Source organism: Pseudophryne corroboree, chromosome 2 (assembly GCF_028390025.1).
Source record: "Pseudophryne corroboree isolate aPseCor3 chromosome 2, aPseCor3.hap2, whole genome shotgun sequence".
In the NCBI taxonomy this organism is placed as follows: domain Eukaryota; kingdom Metazoa; phylum Chordata; class Amphibia; order Anura; family Myobatrachidae; genus Pseudophryne; species Pseudophryne corroboree.
Genome location: NC_086445.1, coordinates 588,662,685 through 588,684,551, shown reverse-complemented (window position 1 = coordinate 588,684,551; position 21,867 = coordinate 588,662,685). Strand labels below are relative to the sequence as shown.

Below are 21,867 nucleotides of genomic sequence, written 5' to 3'. Positions count from 1 at the left end.
TCTGTACCCCTGGGATACTACTTGTAGGATCCAGGGGTCCTGTACGGTCTCAGCGCCATGCTGAGAATTTGTCAGAAGCGGTGGAACGCTTCTGTTCCTGGGAATGGGCTGCCTGCTGCAGTCTTCTTCCCTTTCCTCTATCCCTGGGCAGATATGATCTTATAGGGACGAAAGGACTGAGGCTGAAAAGACGGTGTCTTTTTCTGCAGAGATGTGACTTAGGGTAAAAACGGCGGATTTTCCAGCAGTTGCCGTGGCCACCAGGTCCGATGGACCGACCCCAAATAACTCCTCTTCCTTTATACGGCAATACACCTTTGTGCCGTTTGGAATCTGCATCACCTGACCACTGTCGTGTCCATAACATCTTCTGGCAGATATGGACATCGCATTTACTCTTGATGCCAGAGTGCCAATATCCCTCTGTGCATCTCGCATATATAGAAATGCATCCTTTAAAATGCTCTATAGTCAATAAAATACTGTCCCTGTCAAGGGTATCAATATTTTTAGTCAGGGAATCCGACCAAGCCACCCCAGCTCTGCACATCCAGGCTGAGGCGATCGCTGGTCGCAGTATAACACCAGTATGTGTGTATATACTTTTTATGATATTTTCCAGCCTCCTGTCAGCTGGTCCTTGAGGACGGCCCTATCTATAGACGGTACCGCCACTTGTTTTGATAAGCGTGTGAGCGCCTTATCCACCCTAAGGGGTGTTTCCCAACGCGCCCTAACTTCTGGCGGGAAAGGGTATACCGCCCATAATTTTCTATCGGGGGGAACCCACGCATCATCACACACTTTATTTAATTTATCTGATTCAGGAAAAACTACGGTAGTTTTTTCACATCCCACATAATACCCTCTTTTGTGGTACTTGTAGTATCAGAAATATGAAACACCTCCTTCATTGCCTTTAACGTGTGGCCCTAATAAGGAATACGTTTGTTTATTCACCGTCGACACTGGATTCAGTGTCCCTGTCTGTGTCTGTGTCGACCGACTAAAGTAAACGGGCGTTTTAAAACCCCTGACGGTGTTTTTGAGACGTCTGGACCGGTACTAATTGTTTGTCGGCCGTCTCATGTCGTCAACCGACCTTGCAGCGTGTTGACATTATCACGTAATTCCCTAAATAAGCCATCCATTCCGGTGTGGAGTGACATCACCATTACAGGCAATTGCTCCGCCTCCTCACCAACATCGTCCTCATACATGTCGACACACACGTACCGACACACAGCACACACACAGGGAATGCTCTGATAGAGGACAGGACCCACTAGCCCTTTGGAGAGACAGAGGGAGAGTTTACCAGCACACACCAAAAACGCTATAATTATATAGGGACAACCTTATATAAGTGTTTTCCCTTATAGCATCTTTTTTATATATTTTTAACGCCAAATTAGTGCCCCCCCTCTCTGTTTTAACCCTGTTTCTGTAGTGCAGTGCAGGGGAGAGCCTGGGAGCCTTCCCTCCAGCCTTTCTGTGAGGGAAAATGGCGCTGTGTGCTGAGGAGATAGGCCCCGCCCCTTTTTCGGCGGCCTCGTCTCCCGCTTTTAACGGATTCTGGCAGGGGTTAAATATCTCCATATAGCCTCCGGAGGCTATATGTGAGGTATTTTTAGCCAAAATAGGTATTCATTTGCCTCCCAGGGCGCCCCCCTCCCAGCGCCCTGCACCCTCAGTGACTGCCGTGTGAAGTGTGCTGAGAGGAAAATGGCGCACAGCTGCAGTGCTGTGCGCTACCTTTAGAAGACTGAGGAGTCTTCTGCCGCCGATTCTGGACCTCTTCTTACTTCAGCATCTGCAAGGGGGCCGGCGGCAAGGCTCCGGTGACCATCCAGGCTGTACCTGTGATCGTCCCTCTGGAGCTGATGTCCAGTAGCCAAGAAGCCAATCCATCCTGCACGCAGGTGAGTTCACTTCTTCTCCCCTAAGTCCCTCGTTGCAGTGATCCTGTTGCCAGCAGGACTCACTGTAAAATAAAAAACCTAAGCTAAACTTTTCTAAGCAGCTCTTTAGGAGAGCCACCTAGATTGCACCCTTCTCGGCCGGGCACAAAAATCTAACTGGCTTGGAGGAGGGTCATAGGGGGAGGAGCCAGTGCACACCACCTGATCGGAAAGCTTTACTTTTGTGCCCTGTCTCCTGCGGAGCCGCTATTCCCCATGGTCCTTTCAGGAACCCCAGCATCCACTAGGACGATAGAGAAATAGCGGCAAGGCTTTCAGCAGAAAGAGCGTGCAGCTGCAATACAGACTTTTGCAAATGCATCAGGTTACAGCACTGCCCCTCACACTTGCGGCCCGGGGCTGGCCGGCTGCTACACAGCCCGTGCAGCGGCCGGCACCTAACTTGTGTCCCGGCTGTGAAACTACATATCCCAGCATGCCATGACACAGTTTTGCCGTCAGATAATGCTAAAGCTTTGTCAGGGCATGCTGGGATGTGTAGTTTCTCAACAGCTAGAGGGCCGCAGTTTGGACATGCCTGGTCTAGAAACACAAGTAGGGACAGGAATAGTGTAGATTTGTGAAGGGGAAGGGGCTTTTATAAAATATGTATTTATGGTCCACAATAAGAAAGAGAAACTTCTTGACGAGTACCACACGTTAATTATGGGAAAATGTCAAGCACCACTTTATATTCAAACATTAGTGACATTCATTCCAAATAGCCCACAGGTCCCCCTCCACATAGTTCTCACCCTCAAATAATAAATACAGCTCAAAATATAACTGGATCAATGCAGCCACTGACAAATCACAAATAAAAAAAAAAGACTCCATAAAGGTAGTGTTAAGGAGCGGACATCTTTTGAGAACCTCTATTGCCAAGTTCATACGAGAGCATCTGAGTGCCATGCTTGGTTATCCGCTTTGGAAATAATTTAACCAGGTGCTCAGTTTATCTATATGGGGGGACGATCCATAGGACCTCAGTGCGACTGTTAATAAGTTGCCAGACACTGGTCCCTGGTTTGGTGCGGTTAATAGGTAACTGGAAAGTGGCCCAAGTGCAGATGCTGTTGCAGGTAGCTGTAATACGACACCCTGTAGGTGTTCCACATAGGCAGAGCTGCCTTGTTTGGGGAAGTCTTAGCCACAGTGAGGTAGGAGTGGGTATCTGAGCGGCATGAGGACCTCCTAACACTGCAGCCAGAAGTAGCAGGCTGCAGTGCCCAGCATAATACCCCAAAAGGAAAGGCAGCAGAGTGGGCGGGAGCCAGCAGACCGGTCAATGACTTCTAGATTACTTAAACTCCAGATTGGTGTAGGTGGCACTATACCACTTAGCCTTGCTAACTGTACCAATCAACAGAAAACGTCAGGCCAAATTTAGTTCCAACTGCAACTTTTAGTCAAACAATTATAAATGTAAATAGTATTACTAAAGAAAATCCACCAACTATAGATTACAAATGCCAGTATGCATCAGGTAATCTTTAAACTGTTACTACAATAAATACAGAGACCCCTCCATTCTGCACCATTTGCATTTCCTAAAATATATTTAGTGTGAATTCTAGATTTAAAAAAAAAAAAAAAAAAAAAAAAACACGTATCCAAACACAATGTAACCGCAAGTTCTTACATCTGTGTCGACCCACTGCCTAATATCCATCGGTGCTGCAGTCATATCATCTACTTTATACAAGATGTTTGTTGGAGCTTTTTCTGCATGTCTCACTATGCCAACAATTGTGACCTGAAATAAAAAAACAATTGGAGATTGAAGTGCAAGCAACAAGCAGTAAATCACTTTAAATAGCAAAGAGGGGTCCGATATGATTTACCAACAGATACCAGCTGTCAGTATACAGACAGCAGCTCGCTCCGCTCACCGCAGTTTCTATTCGCACTCTGTTGGTTGCGTGGTCCCACCAACGAAGTGGGTGTACCAGGTGAGGAGCAGGATTTCGGGTGTCCATATTTCACTGGCTGTCGGGATTCCGGCGTTGGTCTCCTGAATGCTAGGATCTTTGCAGGATGCAGTTAAAACCAGCATTTTAACTGCATCCCTCAAAGAGACCTGTCTCCTAGTCACATTATACATGTACCCATTTTTGAGGTATGAACCAGCATGGATGGAGCCTACCAAAATTTGAAGGAACCAGTGACATGACTGAGGTAGTGCCTCGCTGTATACTGGTTCCTAATAATTCATAAGCTACATTCTCATGAATACAATGCATGCCTCTTCCGTCTTGTAGGCGACAAGTTCACTTTAGACATCAGTTCTCATTAGAAGAATAGGATTTTTATAAAGTTGGAATAATCCAGTTATTTCAGATTTACTAACTGCAGTCTCAAAGTCAACATATTTTAGGAAGAAACAATTGTTCAACATACAGCTATAGCTTCAAAAAAGTATATTTTTTATCCTTATTTTCAACTTAATTACACTTAATACAATTTGTTTGCTTTATTACAACAATTTCATCTATATAGACATTTCATTTGTTAAACCAATGCTTTTACCTTTGAATGATTACATACTTCAATGTTACTAGAAATAGCAAATCCTCCTCAACTTTCCCTTCTGCGCCCATGTTTTATTTACAATAATGCAAGCACTCTGTATAATCTGATAGGCAGCAAGAAGGGTTGCAAACATGCACACCTACATAACATCCCAATTTAGAGAGATGCGCAGACTGGATTTCTACAATCACTTCAGCAATACACTGGTTTCCATTTATATTCATGTTCAGTTGTTTGCATGCATAAAAAAAAAAAAAAAAAAAAAAAGAAGAATATATTCAACTATCAAGAGATAATGAATATATTATGACGAGTTTAATACATGCATTGTAATACTTATACAAGACATGGAAAAGAGAAACCAGTGCATCCAGTTCTAACTTTTACATCAGCACTTACAAAGTCTTTGGTATACCACTCTAGAGGTATATACCACCTAGCTTTTAAGAAACATTAATTAAATTGCAATGTTTCCATTCACACAACAGTATCACACTTCAAGTATATGAACTTACTATAGCACAAAATAGTTGTAATAATTTAAAACTAAACACAAAAAAAAACAAAAAAAAAATAAGAATTTACTTACCGATAATTCTATTTCTCGTAGTCCGTAGTGGATGCTGGGGACTCCGTCAGGACCATGGGGTTTAGCGGCTCCGCAGGAGACAGGGCACAATAATAAAAGCTTTAGGATCAGGTGGTGTGCACTGGCTCCTCCCCCCATGACCCTCCTCCAAGCCTCAGTTAGGATACTGTGCCCGGACGAGCGTGCATAATAAGGAAGGATATTGAATCCCGGGTAAGACTCATACCAGCCACACCAATCACACCGTACAACCTGTGATCTGAACCCAGTTAACAGTATGATAACAACGAAGGAGCCTCTGAAAAGATGGCTCACAACAAGAATAACCCGATTTTTGTAACAATAACTATGTACAAGTATTGCAGACAATCCGCACTTGGGATGGGCGCCCAGCATCCACTACGGACTACGAGAAATAGAATTATCGGTAAGTAAATTCTTATTTTCTCTAACGTCCTAAGTGGATGCTGGGGACTCCGTCAGGACCATGGGGATTATACCAAAGCTCCCAAACGGGCGGGAGAGTGCGGATGACTCTGCAGCACCGAATGAGAGAACTCCAGGTCCTCCTCAGTCAGGGTGTGCCCCTGACCAAGTAGCAGCTCGGCAAAGTTGTAAAGCCGAGACCCCTCGGGCAGCCGCCCAAGATGAGCCCACTTCCTTGTGGAATGGGCTTTTACTGATTTTGGCTGTGGCAAGCCTGCCACAGAATGTACAAGCTGAATTGTACTACAAATCCAGCGAGCAATCGTCTGCTTAGAAGCAGGAACACCCATCTTGTTGGGTGCATACAGGCTAAACAACGAGTCCTCAATTCTGCCCTGTCAGAATGAAAAATTAAGTAAGGGCTTTTATATGATAAAGCCGCCCATTCTGACACTCGCCTGGCTGAAGCCAGGGCTAATAGAATCTTCACCTTCCATGTGAAATATTTTAATTCCACAGTGGTGAGTGGATCAAACCAATGTGACTTTAGGAAACTCAAAACAACATTGAGATCCCAAGGTGCCACTGGGGGCACAAAAGGAGGCTGTATATGCAGTACCCCTTTTACAAACGTCTGAACTTCAGGCACTGAAGCCAGTTCTTTCTGGAAGAAATTCGACAGGGTCGAAATTTGAACCTTAATGGACCCTAATTTTAGGCCCATAGACAGTCCTGTTTTCAGGAAATGTAGGAACGACCCAGTTGGAATTCCTCTGTAGGGACCTTCTTGGCCTCACACCACGCAACATATTTTCGCCAAATGCGGTGAAAATGTTTTGCGGTTACATCCTTCCTGGCTTCGACCAGGGTAGGGATGACTTCATCTGGAATGCCCTTTCAGGATCTGGCGTTCAACTGCCATGCCGTCAAACGCAGCCGCGGTAAGTCTGCTGGAGCAGGTCCTTTCTTAAAGGTAGAGGCCACGGTTCTTCCGTGAGCATCTCTTGAAGTTCCGGGTACCAAGTCCTTCTTGACCCATCCGGAACCACGAGTATCGTTCTTACTCATCTCCTTCTTATGATTCTCAGTACTTTTGGTATGAGATGCATAGGAGGGAACACATACCCTGACTGGTACACCCACAGTGTTACCAGAGCGTCCACCGCTATTGCCTGAGGGTCCCTTGACCTGGCGCAATATTTGTCTAGTTTTTTGTTCAGGCGGGACGCCAACATGTCCACCTTTGGTTTTTCCCAACGGTTTACAATCATGTGTAAGACTTCCCGCTGAAGTCCCCACTCTCCCGGGTGGAGGTTATGCCTGCTGAGGAAGTCTGCTTCCCAGTTTTCCACTCCCGGAATTAACACTGCTGAGAGTGTTATCACATGATTTTTCGCCCAGCGAAGAATCCTTGCAGTTTCTGCCATTTCCCTCCTGCTTCATGTGCCGCCCTGTCTGTTTACGTGGGCGACTGCCGTGATGTTGTCCCACTGGATCAATACCGGCTGACCTTGAAGCAGAGGTCTTGCTAAGCTTAGAGCCTTGTAAATTGCCCTTAGCTCCAGTATATTTATGTGGAGAGAAGTCTCCAGACTTGATCACACTCCCTGGAAATTTTTTCCTTGTGTGACTGCTCCCCAGCCACTCAGGCTGGCATCCGTGGTCACCAGGACCCAGTCCTGAATGTCGAATCTGCGGCCCTTTCATAGATGAGCACTCTGCAGCCACCGCAGAATAAAACACCCTTGTCCTTGGAGACAGGGTTATCCGCTGATGCATCTGAAGATGCGATCCGGACCATTTTCCCAGCAGATTCCACTGAAAGGTTCTTGCGTGAAATCTACCGAATGGGATCGCTTTGTAAGAAACCACCATTTTTCACAGGACCCTTGTGCAATGATGCACTGATACTTTTCCTGGTTTTAGGAGGTTCCTGACTAGCTCGGATAACTCCCTGGCCTTCTTCTCCGGGAGAAAACATCCTTTTCTGGACTGTGTCCAGAATCATTCCTAGGAACATTAGACGTGTCGTCGGAAAAAGCTGCGATTTTGGAATATTTAGAATCCACTCGTGCTGTCGTAGAACTACTTGAGATAGTGCTACTCCGACCGCCAACTGTTCTCTGGACCTTGCCCTTATCAGGAAAGCGTCCATATTTCTTTTAGGAAGAATCATCATTTCGGCCATTACCATGGTAAAGACCCGGGGTGCCGTGGACAATCCAAACGGCAGCGTCTGAACTGATAGTGACAGTTCTGTACCACGAACCTGAGATACCCTTGGTGAGAAGGGCAAAATTTGGACATGTAGGTAAGCGTCCCTGATATCCAGTGACACCATATCGTCCTGGTTCGCTATCACTGCTCTGAGTGACTCCATCTTGATTTGAACCCTTGTATGTAATTGTTCAAATCTTTTAGATCTCACCGAGCCGTTTGGCTTCAGTACCACAATATAGTGTGGAATAATACCCCTTCCCTTGTTGTAGGAGGGGTACTTTGATTATCACCTGCTGGGAATACAGCCTGTGAATTTTTTCCCAATACTGCCTCCCTGTCGGAGGGAGACGTTGGTAAAGCAGACTTCAGGAACTTGTGAGGGGAAGACGTCTCGAATTTCCAATGTACACCTGGGATACTACGTGTAGGATCCAGGAGTCCACTTGCGAGTGAGCCCACTGCGTGCTGAAACTCTTGAGATGACCCCCCACCGCACCTGAGTCCGCTTGTATGGCCCCAGCGTCATGCTGCGGACTTGGCAGAAGCTGTGGAGGACTTCTGTTCCTGGGAATGGGCTGCCTGCTGCAGTCTTCTTCCCTTTCCTCTAACCCTGGGCAGATATGACTGGCCTTTTGCCCGCCTGCCTTTATGGGTACGAAAGGACTGAGACTGAAAAGACTGTGTCCTTTTCTGCTGAGATGTGACTTGGGGTAACAAAAGTGGATTTTCCAGCTGTTGCCATGGCCACCAGGTCCGATGGACCGCCCCTTTATACGGCAATACTTCCATGTGCCGTCTGCAATCTGCATCACCTGACCACTGTCATGTCTATAAACATCGTCTGGCAGATATGGACATCACATCTACTCTTGATGCCAGAATGCGCATCTCGCATATATAGAAATGCATCCTTAAAATGCTCTATAGTCAATAAAATATTGTTCCTGTCAAGGGTATCAATATTTTCAGTCAGGAAATCCGACCAAGCCCCCCCAGCGCTGCACATTCAGGCTGAGGCGATTGCTGGTCGTAGTATAACACCAGTATGTGTGTATATACTTTTTAGGATATTTTTCAGCTTCCTATCAGCTGGCTCTTTGAGGGCGGCCGTATCTGGAGACGGTAACGCCACTTGTTCTTATAAGCGTGTGAGCGCCTTATCCACTCTAAGGTGTGTTTCCCAACTCGCCCTCACTTCTGGCGGGAAAGGGTATACCTCCAATAATTTTCTATCGGAGGAAACCCACGTATCATCACACACTTTAATTTATCTGATTCAGGAAAAACTACAAGTAGATTATTCCCACCCTACATAATACCCTTATTTGTGGTACTTGTAGTATCAGAAATATGTAACACCTCCTTCATTGCCCTTAACATGTAACGTGTGGCCCTAAAGGAAAATACGTTTGTTTCTTCACCGTCGACACTGAAGTCAGTGTCTGTGTCGACCAACTGAGGTAAATGGGCGTTTTTACAAGCCCCTGACGGTGTCTGAGACGCCTGGACAGGTACTAATTTGTTTGCCGGCCGTCTCATGTCGTCAACCGACCTTGCATCGTGTTGACATTATCACGTAATTCCTAAATAAGCCATCCATTCCGGTGTCGACTCCCTAGAGAGTGACATCACCAATACAGGCAATTTGCTCCGCCTCCTCACCAACATCGTCCTCCTACATGTCGACACACACGTACCGACACAGCACACACACAGGGAATGCTCTGATAGAGGACAGGACCCCACTAGCCCTTTGGGGAGACAGAGGGAGAGTTTGCCAGCACACACCAAAAACGCTATAATTATACAGGGACAACCCCTTATACAAGTGTTTTCCCTTATAGCATTTTCACATATGTAATCATATCGCCAAATAAGTGCTCCCCCTCTCTGATTTAACCCTGTTTCTGTAGTGCAGTGCAGGGGAGAGCCTGGGAGCCTTCCTCACAGCAGAGCTGAGCAGGAAAATGGCGCCGTGTGCTGAGGAGAATAGGCCCCGCCCCCTAAAACGGCGGGCTCTTCTCCCGGAGTTTGTGAGATCTGGCAGGGGTTAAATACATCCATATAGCCTCAAGGGCTATATGTGATGTATTTTAGCCATAAAAAAGGTATAATACATTGCTGCCCAGGGCGCCCCCCCCAGCGCCCTGCACCCTCAGTGACCGCTGGTATGAAGTGTGCTGACAACAATGGCGCACAGCTGCAGTGCTGTGCGCTACCTTAAGAAGACTGAAAGTCTTCTGCCGCCTGTTTCTGGACCTCTTCAACTTCGGCATCTGCAAGGGGGGTCGGCGGCACGGCTCAGGGACGAACCCCAGGGTGAGACCTGTGTTCCGACTCCCTCTGGAGCTAATGGTGTCCAGTAGACCAAGAAGCAAATCCATCCTGCACGCAGGTGAGTTTACTTCTCTCCCCTAAGTCCCTCGTAGCAGTGAGCCTGTTGCCAGCAGGACTCACTGAAAATAAAAAACCTAACTTAAACTTTTATTCTAAGCAGCTCAGGAGAGCCACCTAGATTGCACCCTTCTCGGCCGGGCACAAAAATCTAACTGAGGCTTGGAGGAGGGTCATGGGGGGAGGAGCCAGTGCACACCACCTGATCCTAAAGCTTTTATTATTGTGCCCTGTCTCCTGCGGAGCCGCTAAACCCCATGGTCCTGACGGAGTCCCCAGCATCCACTTAGGACGTTAGAGAAAAACCTTATTGTCTGCAATGGATCGAGTTCTTGAAAGTCATATTGTATAAGAAATAGAGATAGATATATCCATATCTATCTCTAGAGGAGCCTCATACACACCTGGGAAAGCTCAACCTCTCCAATCCTGAACAGCTCATCATTTTGGGTAGCAGACAGAAGTTGCGATACTGTACAGGGTACTATTTGTTGTGCCCTAGATCTCTGCACAGCAAAAACAAAAAGCAAAAGATAGGTTAAACATATGTCTGTGGTGGACAAAAAAAATTATGTAATTGAAGCGTCAATGTCAGTAATACATAAGAGTATCACTATACTGGTTTTGTTCATATTAAGTCTTTGGTAGGAGGACTGTTAGAAAGAAAAGGTTATAACAATCTTTTTTGCATGATTGTAAACCACCAGTGGCAAGAATCATCCCTACCGGAAACCATTATAGTTCACTTAGACATACAGATGGCTGTCTTACAGTGGTTGTCAACCAACAATTTTTCTGATACAATGGTTTTTCTATTTATATCTGTGCATCAGAGTCAGCTGGATGTAGGTTCCCGATGTCACCGCATACACTGGGTCCGTAGCAGAGCACCTTTGCACATGCACAAACTATTTGTTGCCTGTTTCTAAGCAAACCATCGATGGTAAACAAGTGATGGTTACATTTTGATGGCCATATACCTATGTCATATCTTAACTATAGTCCCAGCTTCTCATACTTGCCACTAGGGAGGCCAATCCCGGGATCAGGATCGGCGGGATCCCAGGATTTGGGCCCAAAAACGGCCGGGATTCAATCCCGGGATTGGAAGCTCCAATCCCGGGGATTGAGGGATCAGCGTTGAGTTTCCTCAGGACGCTCAGAAGCTGCCCGGCTCCCCTTGCGCAGCATGACCTGTGCCTGTGAGGTCACGCTGCGCTGTCAGCAGCCGCAAAGTACGACGGACTTCACCCGCCACCTCATCCAGGCTCCCCATGCACTCACCCGCTGCCTCCTCCCGGCTCCCCTGTACTCACCCGCCGGCTGCTCATCACCTACTACCTCGCTGTACAGGTTTGTACGTTTTTTTTATGTCTGCAGGGCGGGTGGGGAGGGGCGGGGCAACAGCCGGACACAGTCTAAAGCCAATCCCGGGATTGACCATTTTTCAATCCCGATACCCGGGATTGAAAAAATGGCCCAGGATTGGCCTCCCTACTTGCCACTAAGCAGAAGACAGACAGCTATGAGGAGGCATACCTGGAGACTTATGGCATTCAAAAGGGCAGTTGTCTTCATCAATCATTGTGCTATCCACTGACTTCTGTCTGCATCTCACTAGGATTTTAAACTATATGTTGACACATATAGCAAGACATTGTTTATGTATAATATATAGCTCACACTCATCTGATCACTGACTATTCTATACCAAGTAGACCAGTGGTTTTCAAAGTTTTTTGAATCACGGCTCCCTAGAATATTAGAATTTTTTTCACGGCACCCCTATTCCAAAAAGGTCTTATTGAGAAATTTAAAAAGAAATAAGAATTTACTTACCGATAATTCTATTTCTCGTAGTCCGTAGTGGATGCTGGGAACTCCGTAAGGACCATGGGGAATAGCGGCTCCGCAGGAGACTGGGCACAAAAGTAAAAGCTTTAGGACTACCTGGTGTGCACTGGCCCCTCCCCCTATGACCCTCCTCCAAGCCTCAGTTAGGATACTGTGCCCGGACGAGCGTACACAATAAGGAAGGATATTGAATCCCAGGTAAGACTCATACCAGCCACACCAATCACACCATACAACCTGTGATCTGAACCCAGTTAACAGCATGATAACAGAGGAGCCTGTGAAAAGATGGCTCACAACAATAATAACCCGATTTAGTTAACAATAACTATGTACAAGTATTGCAGACAACCCGCACTTGGGATGGGCGCCCAGCATCCACTACGGACTACGAGAAATAGAATTATCGGTAAGTAAATTCTTATTTTCTCTGACGTCCTAGTGGATGCTGGGAACTCCGTAAGGACCATGGGGATTATACCAAAGCTCCCAAACGGGCGGGAGAGTGCGGATGACTCTGCAGCACCGAATGAGAGTACCCCAGGTCCTCCTCAGCCAGGGTATCAAATTTGTAGAATTTAGCAAACGTGTTTGCCCCTGACCAAGTAGCTGCTCGGCAAAGTTGTAAAGCCGAGACCCCTCGGGCAGCCGCCCAAGATGAGCCCCTTTTTCCTTGTGGAATGGGCTTTTACAGATTTAGGCTGTGGCAGGCCTGCCACAGAATGTGCAAGCTGAATTGTACTACAAATCCAACGAGCAATAGTCTGCTTAGAAGCAGGAGCACCCAGCTTGTTGGGTGCATACAGGATAAACAGCGAGTCAGATTTTCTGACTCCAGCCGTCCTGGAAACATATTTTCAGGGCCCTGACTACGTCCAGCAACTTGGAGTCCTCCAAGTCCCTAGTAGCCGCAGGCACCACAATAGGCTGGTTCAAGTGAAACGCTGAAACCACCTTAGGGAGAAATTGAGGACGAGTCCTCAATTCTGCCCTGTCCGTATGAAAAATTAGGTAAGGGCTTTTATAGGATAAAGCCGCCAATTTTGAGACACGCCTGGCTGAAGCCAGGGCTAACAGCATTACCACTTTCCATGTGAGATATTTTAAATCCACTGTGGCAAGTGGTTCGAACCAATGTGATTTTAGGAATCCCAAAACCACATTGAGATCCCAGGGTGCCACTGGAGGCACAAAGGGAGGCTGTATATGCAGTACCCCCTTTACAAAAGTCTGGACTTCAGGAACTGAAGCCAATTCTGTCTGGAAGAAAATCGACAAGGCCGAAATTTGAACCTTAATGGATCCTAATTTTAGGCCCATGGACAGTCCTGTTTGCAGGAAATGCAGGAAACGACCTAGTTGAAATTCCTCTGTCGGGGCCTTCCTGGCCTCGCACCACGCAACATATTTCCTCCAAATACGGTGATAATGTTGTGCAGTTACATCCTTCCTGGCTTTGATCAGGGTAGGGATGACTTCATCTGGAATGCCTTTCTCCTTCAGGATCCGGCGTTCAACCGCCATGCCGTCAAACGCAGCCGCGGTTAAGTCTTGGAACAGACAGGGTCCCTGCTGAAGCAGGTCCCTTCTTAGAGGTAGAGGCCACGGATCCTCCGTGAGCATCTCCTGAAGTTCCGGGTACCAAGTCCTTCTTGGCCAATCCGGAGCCACGAGTATAGTTCTTACTCCTCTCCGTCTTATAATCCTCAGTACCTTGGGTATGAGAGGCAGAGGAGGGAACACATACACTGACTGGTACACCCACGGTGTTACCAGAGCGTCCACCGCTATTGCCTGAGGGTCCCTTGACCTGGCGCAATACCCGTCTAGTTTTTTGTTGAGGCGGGACGCCATCATGTCCACCTTTGGTTTTTCCCAACGGTTTACAATCAATTGGAAGACTTCTGGATGAAGTCCCCACTCTCCCGGGTGGAGATCGTGTCTGCTGAGAAAATCTGCTTCCCAGTTGTCCACTCCGGGAATGAACACTGCTGACAGTGCTATCACATGATTTTCCGCCCAGCGAAGAATCCTTGCAGCTTCTGCCATCGCTCTCCTGCTTCTTGTGCCGCCCTGTCTGTTTACGTGGGCGACTGCCGTGATGTTGTCCGACTGGTTCAACACCGGCTGACCCTGAAGCAGAGGCCTTGCTTGACTTAGGGCATTGTAAATGGCCCTTAGTTCCAGGATATTTATGTGAAATGACGTTCCCATGCTTGACCACAAGCCCTGGAAATTTCTTCCCTGTGTGACTGCTCCCCAGCCTCTCAGGCTGGCATCTGTGGTCACCAGGACCCAGTCCTGAATGCCGAATCTGCGGCCCTCTAGAAGATGAGCACTCTGCAACCACCACAGGAGAGACACCCTTGTCCTTGGAGACAGGGTTATCCGCTGATGCATCTGAAGATGCGATCCGGACCATTTGTCCAGCAGATCCCACTGAAAGGTTCTTGCGTGGAATCTGCCGAATGGAATCGCTTCGTAAGAAGCCACCATTTTTCCCAGGACCCTTGTGCATTGATGCACTGACACTTGACCTGGTTTTAGGAGGTTCCTGACTAGCTCGGATAACTCCCTGGCTTTCTCCTCCGGGAGAAACACCTTTTTCTGGACTGTGTACAGAATCATCCCTAGGAACAGCAGACGTGTCGTCGGAATCAGCTGCGATTTTGGAATATTTAGAATCCACCCGTGCTGTCGTAACACTACTTGAGATAGTGCTACTCCGACCTCTAACTGTTCCCTGGACCTTGCCCTTATCAGGAGATTGTCCAAGTAAGGGATAATTAAGACGCCTTTTCTTCGAAGAAGAATCATCATTTCGGCCATTACCTTGGTAAAGACCCGGGGTGCCGTGGACAATCCAAACGGCAGCGTCTGAAACTGATAATGACAGTTCTGTACCACAAACCTGAGGTACCTTTGGTGAGAAGGGCAAATTGGGACATGGAGGTAAGCATCCTTGATGTCCAGAGACACCATATAGTGCCCTTCTTCCAGGTTCGCTATCACTGCTCTGAGTGACTCCATCTTGAATTTGAACCTTTGTATGTAAGTGTTCAAGGATTTCAGATTTAAAATAGGTCTCACCGAGCCGTCTGGCTTCGGCACCACAAACAGCGTGGAATAATACCCCTTTCCCTGTTGCAGGAGGGGTACCTTGATTATCACCTGCTGGGAATACAGCTTGTGAATGGCTTCCAATACCGCCTCCCTGTCGGAGGGAGACGTTGGTAAAGCAGACTTCAGGAACCGGCGAGGGGGAGACGTCTCGAATTCCAATTTGTACCCCTGAGATACTACCTGCAGGATCCAGGTGTCCACTTGCGAGTGAGCCCACTGCGCTCTGAAATTCTTGAGACGGCCCCCCACCGTGCCTGAGTCCGCTTGTAAGACCCCAGCGTCATGCTGAGGTCTTGGCAGAAGCGGGGGAGGGCTTCTGTTCCTGGGAAGAGGCTGCCTGATGCAGTCTTTTTCCCCTTCCTCTGCCCCGGGGCAGAAATGAGGAGCCTTTTGCCCGCTTGCCCTTATGGGGACGAAAGGACTGAGCCTGAAAAGACGGTGTCTTTTTCTGCTGAGAGGTGACCTGGGGTAAAAAGGTGGATTTCCCAGCCGTTGCCGTGGCCACCAGGTCCGATAGACCAACCCCAAATAACTCCTCCCCTTTATACGGCAATACTTCCATATGCCGTTTGGAATCCGCATCACCTGACCACTGTCGCGTCCATAACCCTCTTCTGGCAGAAATGGACAGCGCACTTACTCTTGATGCCAGAGTGCAAATATCCCTCTGTGCATCTCGCATATATAGAAATGCATCCTTTAAATGCTCTATAGTCAATAATATACTGTCCCTATCCAGGGTATCAATATTTTCAGTCAGGGAATCCGACCAAGCCACCCCAGCACTGCACATCCAGGCTGAGGCGATTGCTGGTCGCAGTATAACACCAGTATGTGTGTATATACTTTTTAGGATATTTTCCAGCTTCCTATCAGCTGGTTCCTTGAGGGCGGCCGTATCAGGAGACGGTAACGCCACTTGTTTTGATAAGCGTGTGAGCGCTTTATCTACCCTAGGGGGTGTTTCCCAACGCGCCCTAACCTCTGGCGGGAAAGGGTATAATGCCAATAATTTTTTAGAAATTATCAGTTTTTTTATCGGGGGAAACCCACGCTTCATCACACACCTCATTTAATTCATGAAAAACTACGGGTAGTTTTTTCACACCCCACATACTACAAGCACCACAAAAAAGGGTATTATCAGAAATGTTCAAAACCTCCTTCATTGCCGTGATCATGTAACGTGTGGCCCTACTGGAAGTCACGTTTGTCTCCTCACCGTCGACACTGGAGTCAGTGTCCGTGTCTGGGTTTGTGTCGACCATCTGAGGTAACGGGCGCTTTAGAGCCCCTGACTGTGTTTGAGACGCCTGGACAGGCACTAGCTGATTTGCCGGCTGTCTCATGTCGTCAACAGTCTTTTGTAAAGTGCTGACGCTATCACGTAATTCCTTCCATAAGACCATCCAGTCAGGTGTCGACTCCCTAGGGGGTGACATCACTATTACAGGCAATTGCTCCGCCTCCACACCATTTTCCTCCTCATACATGTCGACACAAACGTACCGACACACAGCACACACACAGGGAATGCTCTGATAGAGGACAGGACCCCACTAGCCCTTTGGGGAGACAGAGGGAGAGTTTGCCAGCACACACCAGAGCGCTATATATAATGTATAGGGACAACCTTATATAAGTGTTTCTCCCTTATATAGCTGCTGTATAGATTCTTATGCCAATTTAGTGCCCCCCCCCCCCCCCCCTCTTGTTTTACCCTGTTTCTGTAGTGCAGGACTGCAGGGGAGAGTCAGGGAGACGTCCTTCCAGCGGAGCTGTAAGGGAAAATGGCGCTTGTGTGCTGAGGAGATAGGCCGCCGAGAAGGGGGCGGAGCCTTTCTCCCGCTTTTTTAAGGAAAACTGGCAGGGGTTAAATGCATCCATATAGCCCAGGAGCTATATGTGATGCATTTTTCGCCATCCAAGGTGTTTTTATTGCGTCTCAGGGCGCCCCCCCCCAGCGCCCTGCACCCTCAGTGACCGGAGTGTGAAGTGTGCTGAGAGCAATGGCGCACAGCTGCGGTGCTGTGCGCTACCTTGTTGAAGACAGGACGTCTTCTGCCGCCGATTTTCCGGACCTCTTCTGTCTTCTGGCTCTGTAAGGGGGCCGGCGGCGCGGCTCTGGGACCCATCCATGGCTGGGCCTGTGATCGGTCCCTCTGGAGCTAATGTCCAGTAGCCTAAGAAGCCCAATCCACTCTGCACGCAGGTGAGTTCGCTTCTTCTCCCCTTAGTCCCTCGATGCAGTGAGCCTGTTGCCAGCAGGACTCACTGAAAATAAAAAACCTAACTTAAACTTTTTCACTAAGCAGCTCAGGAGAGCCACCTAGTGTGCACCCTTCTCGTTCGGGCACAAAAATCTAACTGAGGCTTGGAGGAGGGTCATAGGGGGAGGGGCCAGTGCACACCAGGTAGTCCTAAAGCTTTTACTTTTGTGCCCAGTCTCCTGCGGAGCCGCTATTCCCCATGGTCCTTACGGAGTTCCCAGCATCCACTAGGACGTCAGAGAAATTACATTAAGTAGATTGCGTTTATATGTCATCCTTAGGGTCAGTTGTGTGGTGAGGGACAAGATTTGCTTCTGTTTGGCCACATATTTTATGACTGGCAGCCACCAGCACTGGTTTTGCCTATTATATTGACCATGAGTAATTTGAATTGGTCCTGGACCACCAACCCAGGGCACCCCTGAAAGTGTCCCGAGTCACCCCAGGGAGCCACGGCACACAGTTTGGGAATCTCTGAAGTAGACCAATTCTAAAGCTGATTGATAAAGACCAATTACATGATTAGCCTAGCCAACAGTCACATATCATCTACCTTTTCACTATCGCATGCAAGGATTAACATGTTTTTCGTTGTTGTTTTGTTTATTCTATACTGTGGGTAGCGGGGAGCACACCTACCAACAAAAATCCAAAATTGCCCCTGAGGTACATAAGATTTTTTTTAACTCACGCCCAGGGAGCAGCAAAGGAGATTGGCAGCGGTCCCAGCACCCACTTGAGCCCTGTACACACTGGGCGACATACTAGAAGATATGAACGACAACAATTTTTTTTAAAAGATCTATCACTCATATCGTCCAGTGTGTATGGATTAATGATGCTCGCACCCACGGGTCGTTCTCGCTGATCCATGATCTACATGCAGCTCAACATTAACTATATCTTTGAGCTGCATGTTCAGCAGTGAGGGGGGGATGACATCATTGCACAATATCGTACAGTGTATATACACTGGTGATCTCCCCTAATTAGCTATCGGCGATATAGCACTGACTGCCAACTAGCTGAGGTCACCCAGTGTGCACCCGGCTTAACACGACTATCAAAAAGGAAAATTACTTACTAAATTTTTAAAACTTTGTTTATAGATTGGATCCATCATCCAGAAGAAATAATTCTCTATGTGACTAAAGGCTTTCATCTTCATGCAGTTAATCAAACTTAATTTTCATTTATCTTGTACTAAAATAAATAGACCTTAACTTTGAACGTACAGATTTCTTTTCTCCTTGTGTGGGGGCTGGGGATCCAAAGCCTCCAGGTGACTGCGTATATCCACCTCCTCCCATTCCAGAGCCACCATAGCCTCCTTCAAAACCACCTAATATGAAATGACAACAACAAATGTCTGCATTAGAAAGATAAAATGGAGAGCAAATATGGAAAACAAAACAATATGTGTAATTGCATTCAAATGCACTGCAGTTTAATTTCACTTTGCCAAAAACCTACTGGATATATTAACATATTGGTTAAAGAACATTTTTGTGGAACAAGAAGGCTCCTGAGGATTCAAGGAACAGGGACCATCACAGATATTTCCGATATTTGCCAGTGTCCCTCCATTTGTGACCACAAAAGCAACCTCCATAGGTGTCGATCCAATTATTTCTGAAGGGTGCAAAGTGCTGTTGCAACAGCATTTAAACGCCAGCAAAAGCACCCAATCTTGCACCGTTTGCGGCTGCAAATCAGCCCCAATTCACACAAAACTGCTCAGACCTCTATGGGGTGGCAAGCAGTTTTGTGCAAATTCAGCCAGCTGTAAAGTGCGGCCGCTGCTGCTCTGGTTCAGTTTGTGTGGGGAGGTAATAAACTGTCAGAATCACCAAGCTCCAAAATGCTTCAGTCCGGACCTTGGCCACAGCAGCTAACACATTGTGAAGTAGGTACAGTATAAGCACATAGCCTATGCGATAATCTGCTTCACTTGAGAAGGATCCTCCAGAGCCCGCTCTCAGACCCCACTGATGCACGTGCAGATCGGTGGCCGTGAACACGCAGTATGCGCACCAATGTAAAACATGGCAGGCATGCAGGGAGCTTGACATTGGTACACCTCGCTGCGCTTATGTGACACATACACACTGCAGGTACCAGCTGCCAGCCCTCACCCTGATTGTTCCACATTGCGACCCGGATCTTTCCACCACCTGTCCGCCAGCAGCCTGTTGGCGCGCTCACCACTTTGGTACAATAACAGACCCCGCCCACAGTGACCGTCTCCCGCCACCAGTCACAGCACGTCTCCCGCCGCGCGGGAACCTCTTCTGGCCAATCAACACCTTCCTGATTCCACGTTACGTGGAGACATCATCACGTATATGCATCTTCGTAGCGCCGATATGACGCAGTGTCACCCATCTCCCTGACTGGCCCTATGCGTGCACGGTTGATTCTATTTCGGAGTGGGAGAAGGGACCTTCTGACGTATCTAGGGGAGGAGTCACGTCACCAGGGGAGGTCCCTTAGCCCACTTGATTCTAGCATCTACCATGCGTGCACGTCATGCAGTTTCTACGTACTCGTCGTCGCGTTTAATGTCATAAGATGAGTGGGGAGCTCCTGTTTTCCTGCCGGTCTGGGCCGGTGATCTCATTGCTTATGTCATGTCATACGCATGTTAATGTGTGTGTTTTAATAAAGTTACTAAGGTCTAATTTCGTCGTCGTTACTTGTGCTGCAGAGTGCGAGGGGGACAATCCCACAGTGCGCTGTTACTGCTGCCAGGCACAGCACAGGGTATATGGCTGGGTGAAGACGCTTCTGCAGCACAGGTGGGGACTGTACCTACTGACATCTTCCATAGAGCTGTGTGTATGTCAGTGCATACCTCCCAACATGACCCTCCAGGAGAGACAGAATGCTCTGCTCCTGGACTTCCCTCATATTTCTGATTGCCATCACCTGTGGTGAAACACCTTTCCTAGCCATTAATCTGTTTAAAGCAGGTGCCGGCAATCATACAGTAAGAGAAAAGTCTAGAAGCAGAGTATTCTCATACCCTCCAACTGTACCTTTTTAATAGGTACAGTACTTTTTTTTTATAGTCTGTACCTATTTTTGGCTCTCCAAACTTCCATGGGAAGTATAGGAAAAGGGGAGTGACCCCGCCCCCTTTACCAGTGGCCACGCCCCTTTTTCTAATTTGTACCGATTTTTGTGTGTAAAATGTTGGAGGGCATGTATTCTGTCCCTCCTGGAGAGGGTAATGTACTACACCCGGAGGTATGTCAGTGATAAGCAACATGACAATGTGCGAGGCCAGCACTGGGAGGCGCTCATGGGGCTGATTCAGAAAACGCACAGCAGCAATCAGGTTTGAAGTGCGCCGGCACTGCATGCCAGACAGCCAACGGCTGTCTTAGCCCAGTGATTGCCTCTGCCTGATTGACAGGCAGAGGTGGTCGCTGGGCAGGCCGGCGGTGTTTAGCCGCCATTTAGGGGGCACGGGGCGGGCAACGTAGGCGTGCCCGGATTGTTGGGGGGGAGGGCGGGCCGCGGCATCTGCATGACATCACACGCAGCCGCTGCGACCCGAGCAGTGACGAGTAGCTCCCTGTCAGCGCGCTGCGCTGGTAGGGAGCTACTCCCGAAGTACAAAAGCATTGCTGCTGTGCAATGCTTTTGTATTTGTGCGACGGGGCAGGGAATGTCATGCGGGGTGGGCTAGCCCTGTGCTAGGCGTCCACATGCATGTCGGTGTGATTGATCGTAGATGTGCTACACGGGAGGATGCCAGCAACAAGCCGCAGCGCCGTGGGCAATGTAGAAGAGCAACTACAGTATTGGATTGTGCAGTGCACTCACACCCCGGAAGTATAAATATATGGTTGAGTGTAGTGCTGACTGAGGACTTTAACCTTCCAATTATCCTAAACAATACATATAGACAAGTATTGTCCCTATAAGGTGCAAATACAAAATACAGTAGCATACGCTGGCCCACGTCAAAAGACTCAGGATTAATTGCATATACATCTTCCATAACAAGCAGGATGGGGTGTATATGCACACGTCCTACCTTTCAATATTATGGATCAGTGAAATGGGGCCCCTTCATTCCTCTATCCTGCAGTCTGCAGCACTGTCAGGTCCGGTTTGTACAGTGGCTGTAAGCAGTGCCGGATTTAGACCTCTATACAAGATACCGGTTTGGGGCCCCCTCCCTCAAATAATCTAAAGCAATATTTCTGCAGCGGGGTACATTGGTTTCCACAGGGAAACATCGGGGGTGTAGAGATGGCTTTTGATCCAGACACCAACAGGCTAAAGCTTTAGACTGTCCCGGGATGCATTGGGGCCTCCTCTATCAGTTTCGAGTTGGTGCCTGCAGAAGCAGGTCACTTAACAGGGGGGCTGAACTGGGCAGCCCTGAAAAAGCTTTTAGAAGACTTCAAGGGCTGCAGCACTTACATGTCAGGGTGACATTCTGTGCTGCGGCTCCGTCACCTCCGCAGCGGCGTCGCATACTCCC

The 21,867-nt window shown here is 48.0% G+C and overlaps 1 protein-coding gene across 6 annotated transcripts in view; it reads right to left on the bottom strand.

Annotated features, from left to right (window-relative positions):
- Nucleotides 1-19,697, bottom strand: part of RPA2 (replication protein A2) — a 158,785-nt gene extending 139,088 nt beyond the window's left edge. The window contains exons 1-4 of one of the 6 annotated variants that reach the window (XM_063954559.1): nt 19,475-19,697; nt 18,605-18,711; nt 10,527-10,628; nt 3,604-3,717 (exon numbers count right to left, since the gene is read on the bottom strand). In XM_063954559.1, the coding sequence (XP_063810629.1) occupies nt 3,604-3,717; nt 10,527-10,628; nt 18,605-18,711; nt 19,475-19,520 (369 nt within the window). In that variant the 5' untranslated portion in view covers nt 19,521-19,697. Of the gene's footprint in view, nt 1-3,603; nt 3,718-10,526; nt 10,629-18,604; nt 18,712-18,842; nt 19,131-19,219; nt 19,417-19,474 lie in introns of those variants that run through there. The other 5 variants (XM_063954562.1, XM_063954563.1, XM_063954561.1 and 2 more) reach the window with 5 other exon arrangements.
- Between the last annotated feature and the right edge of the window lie 2,170 nt (nt 19,698-21,867).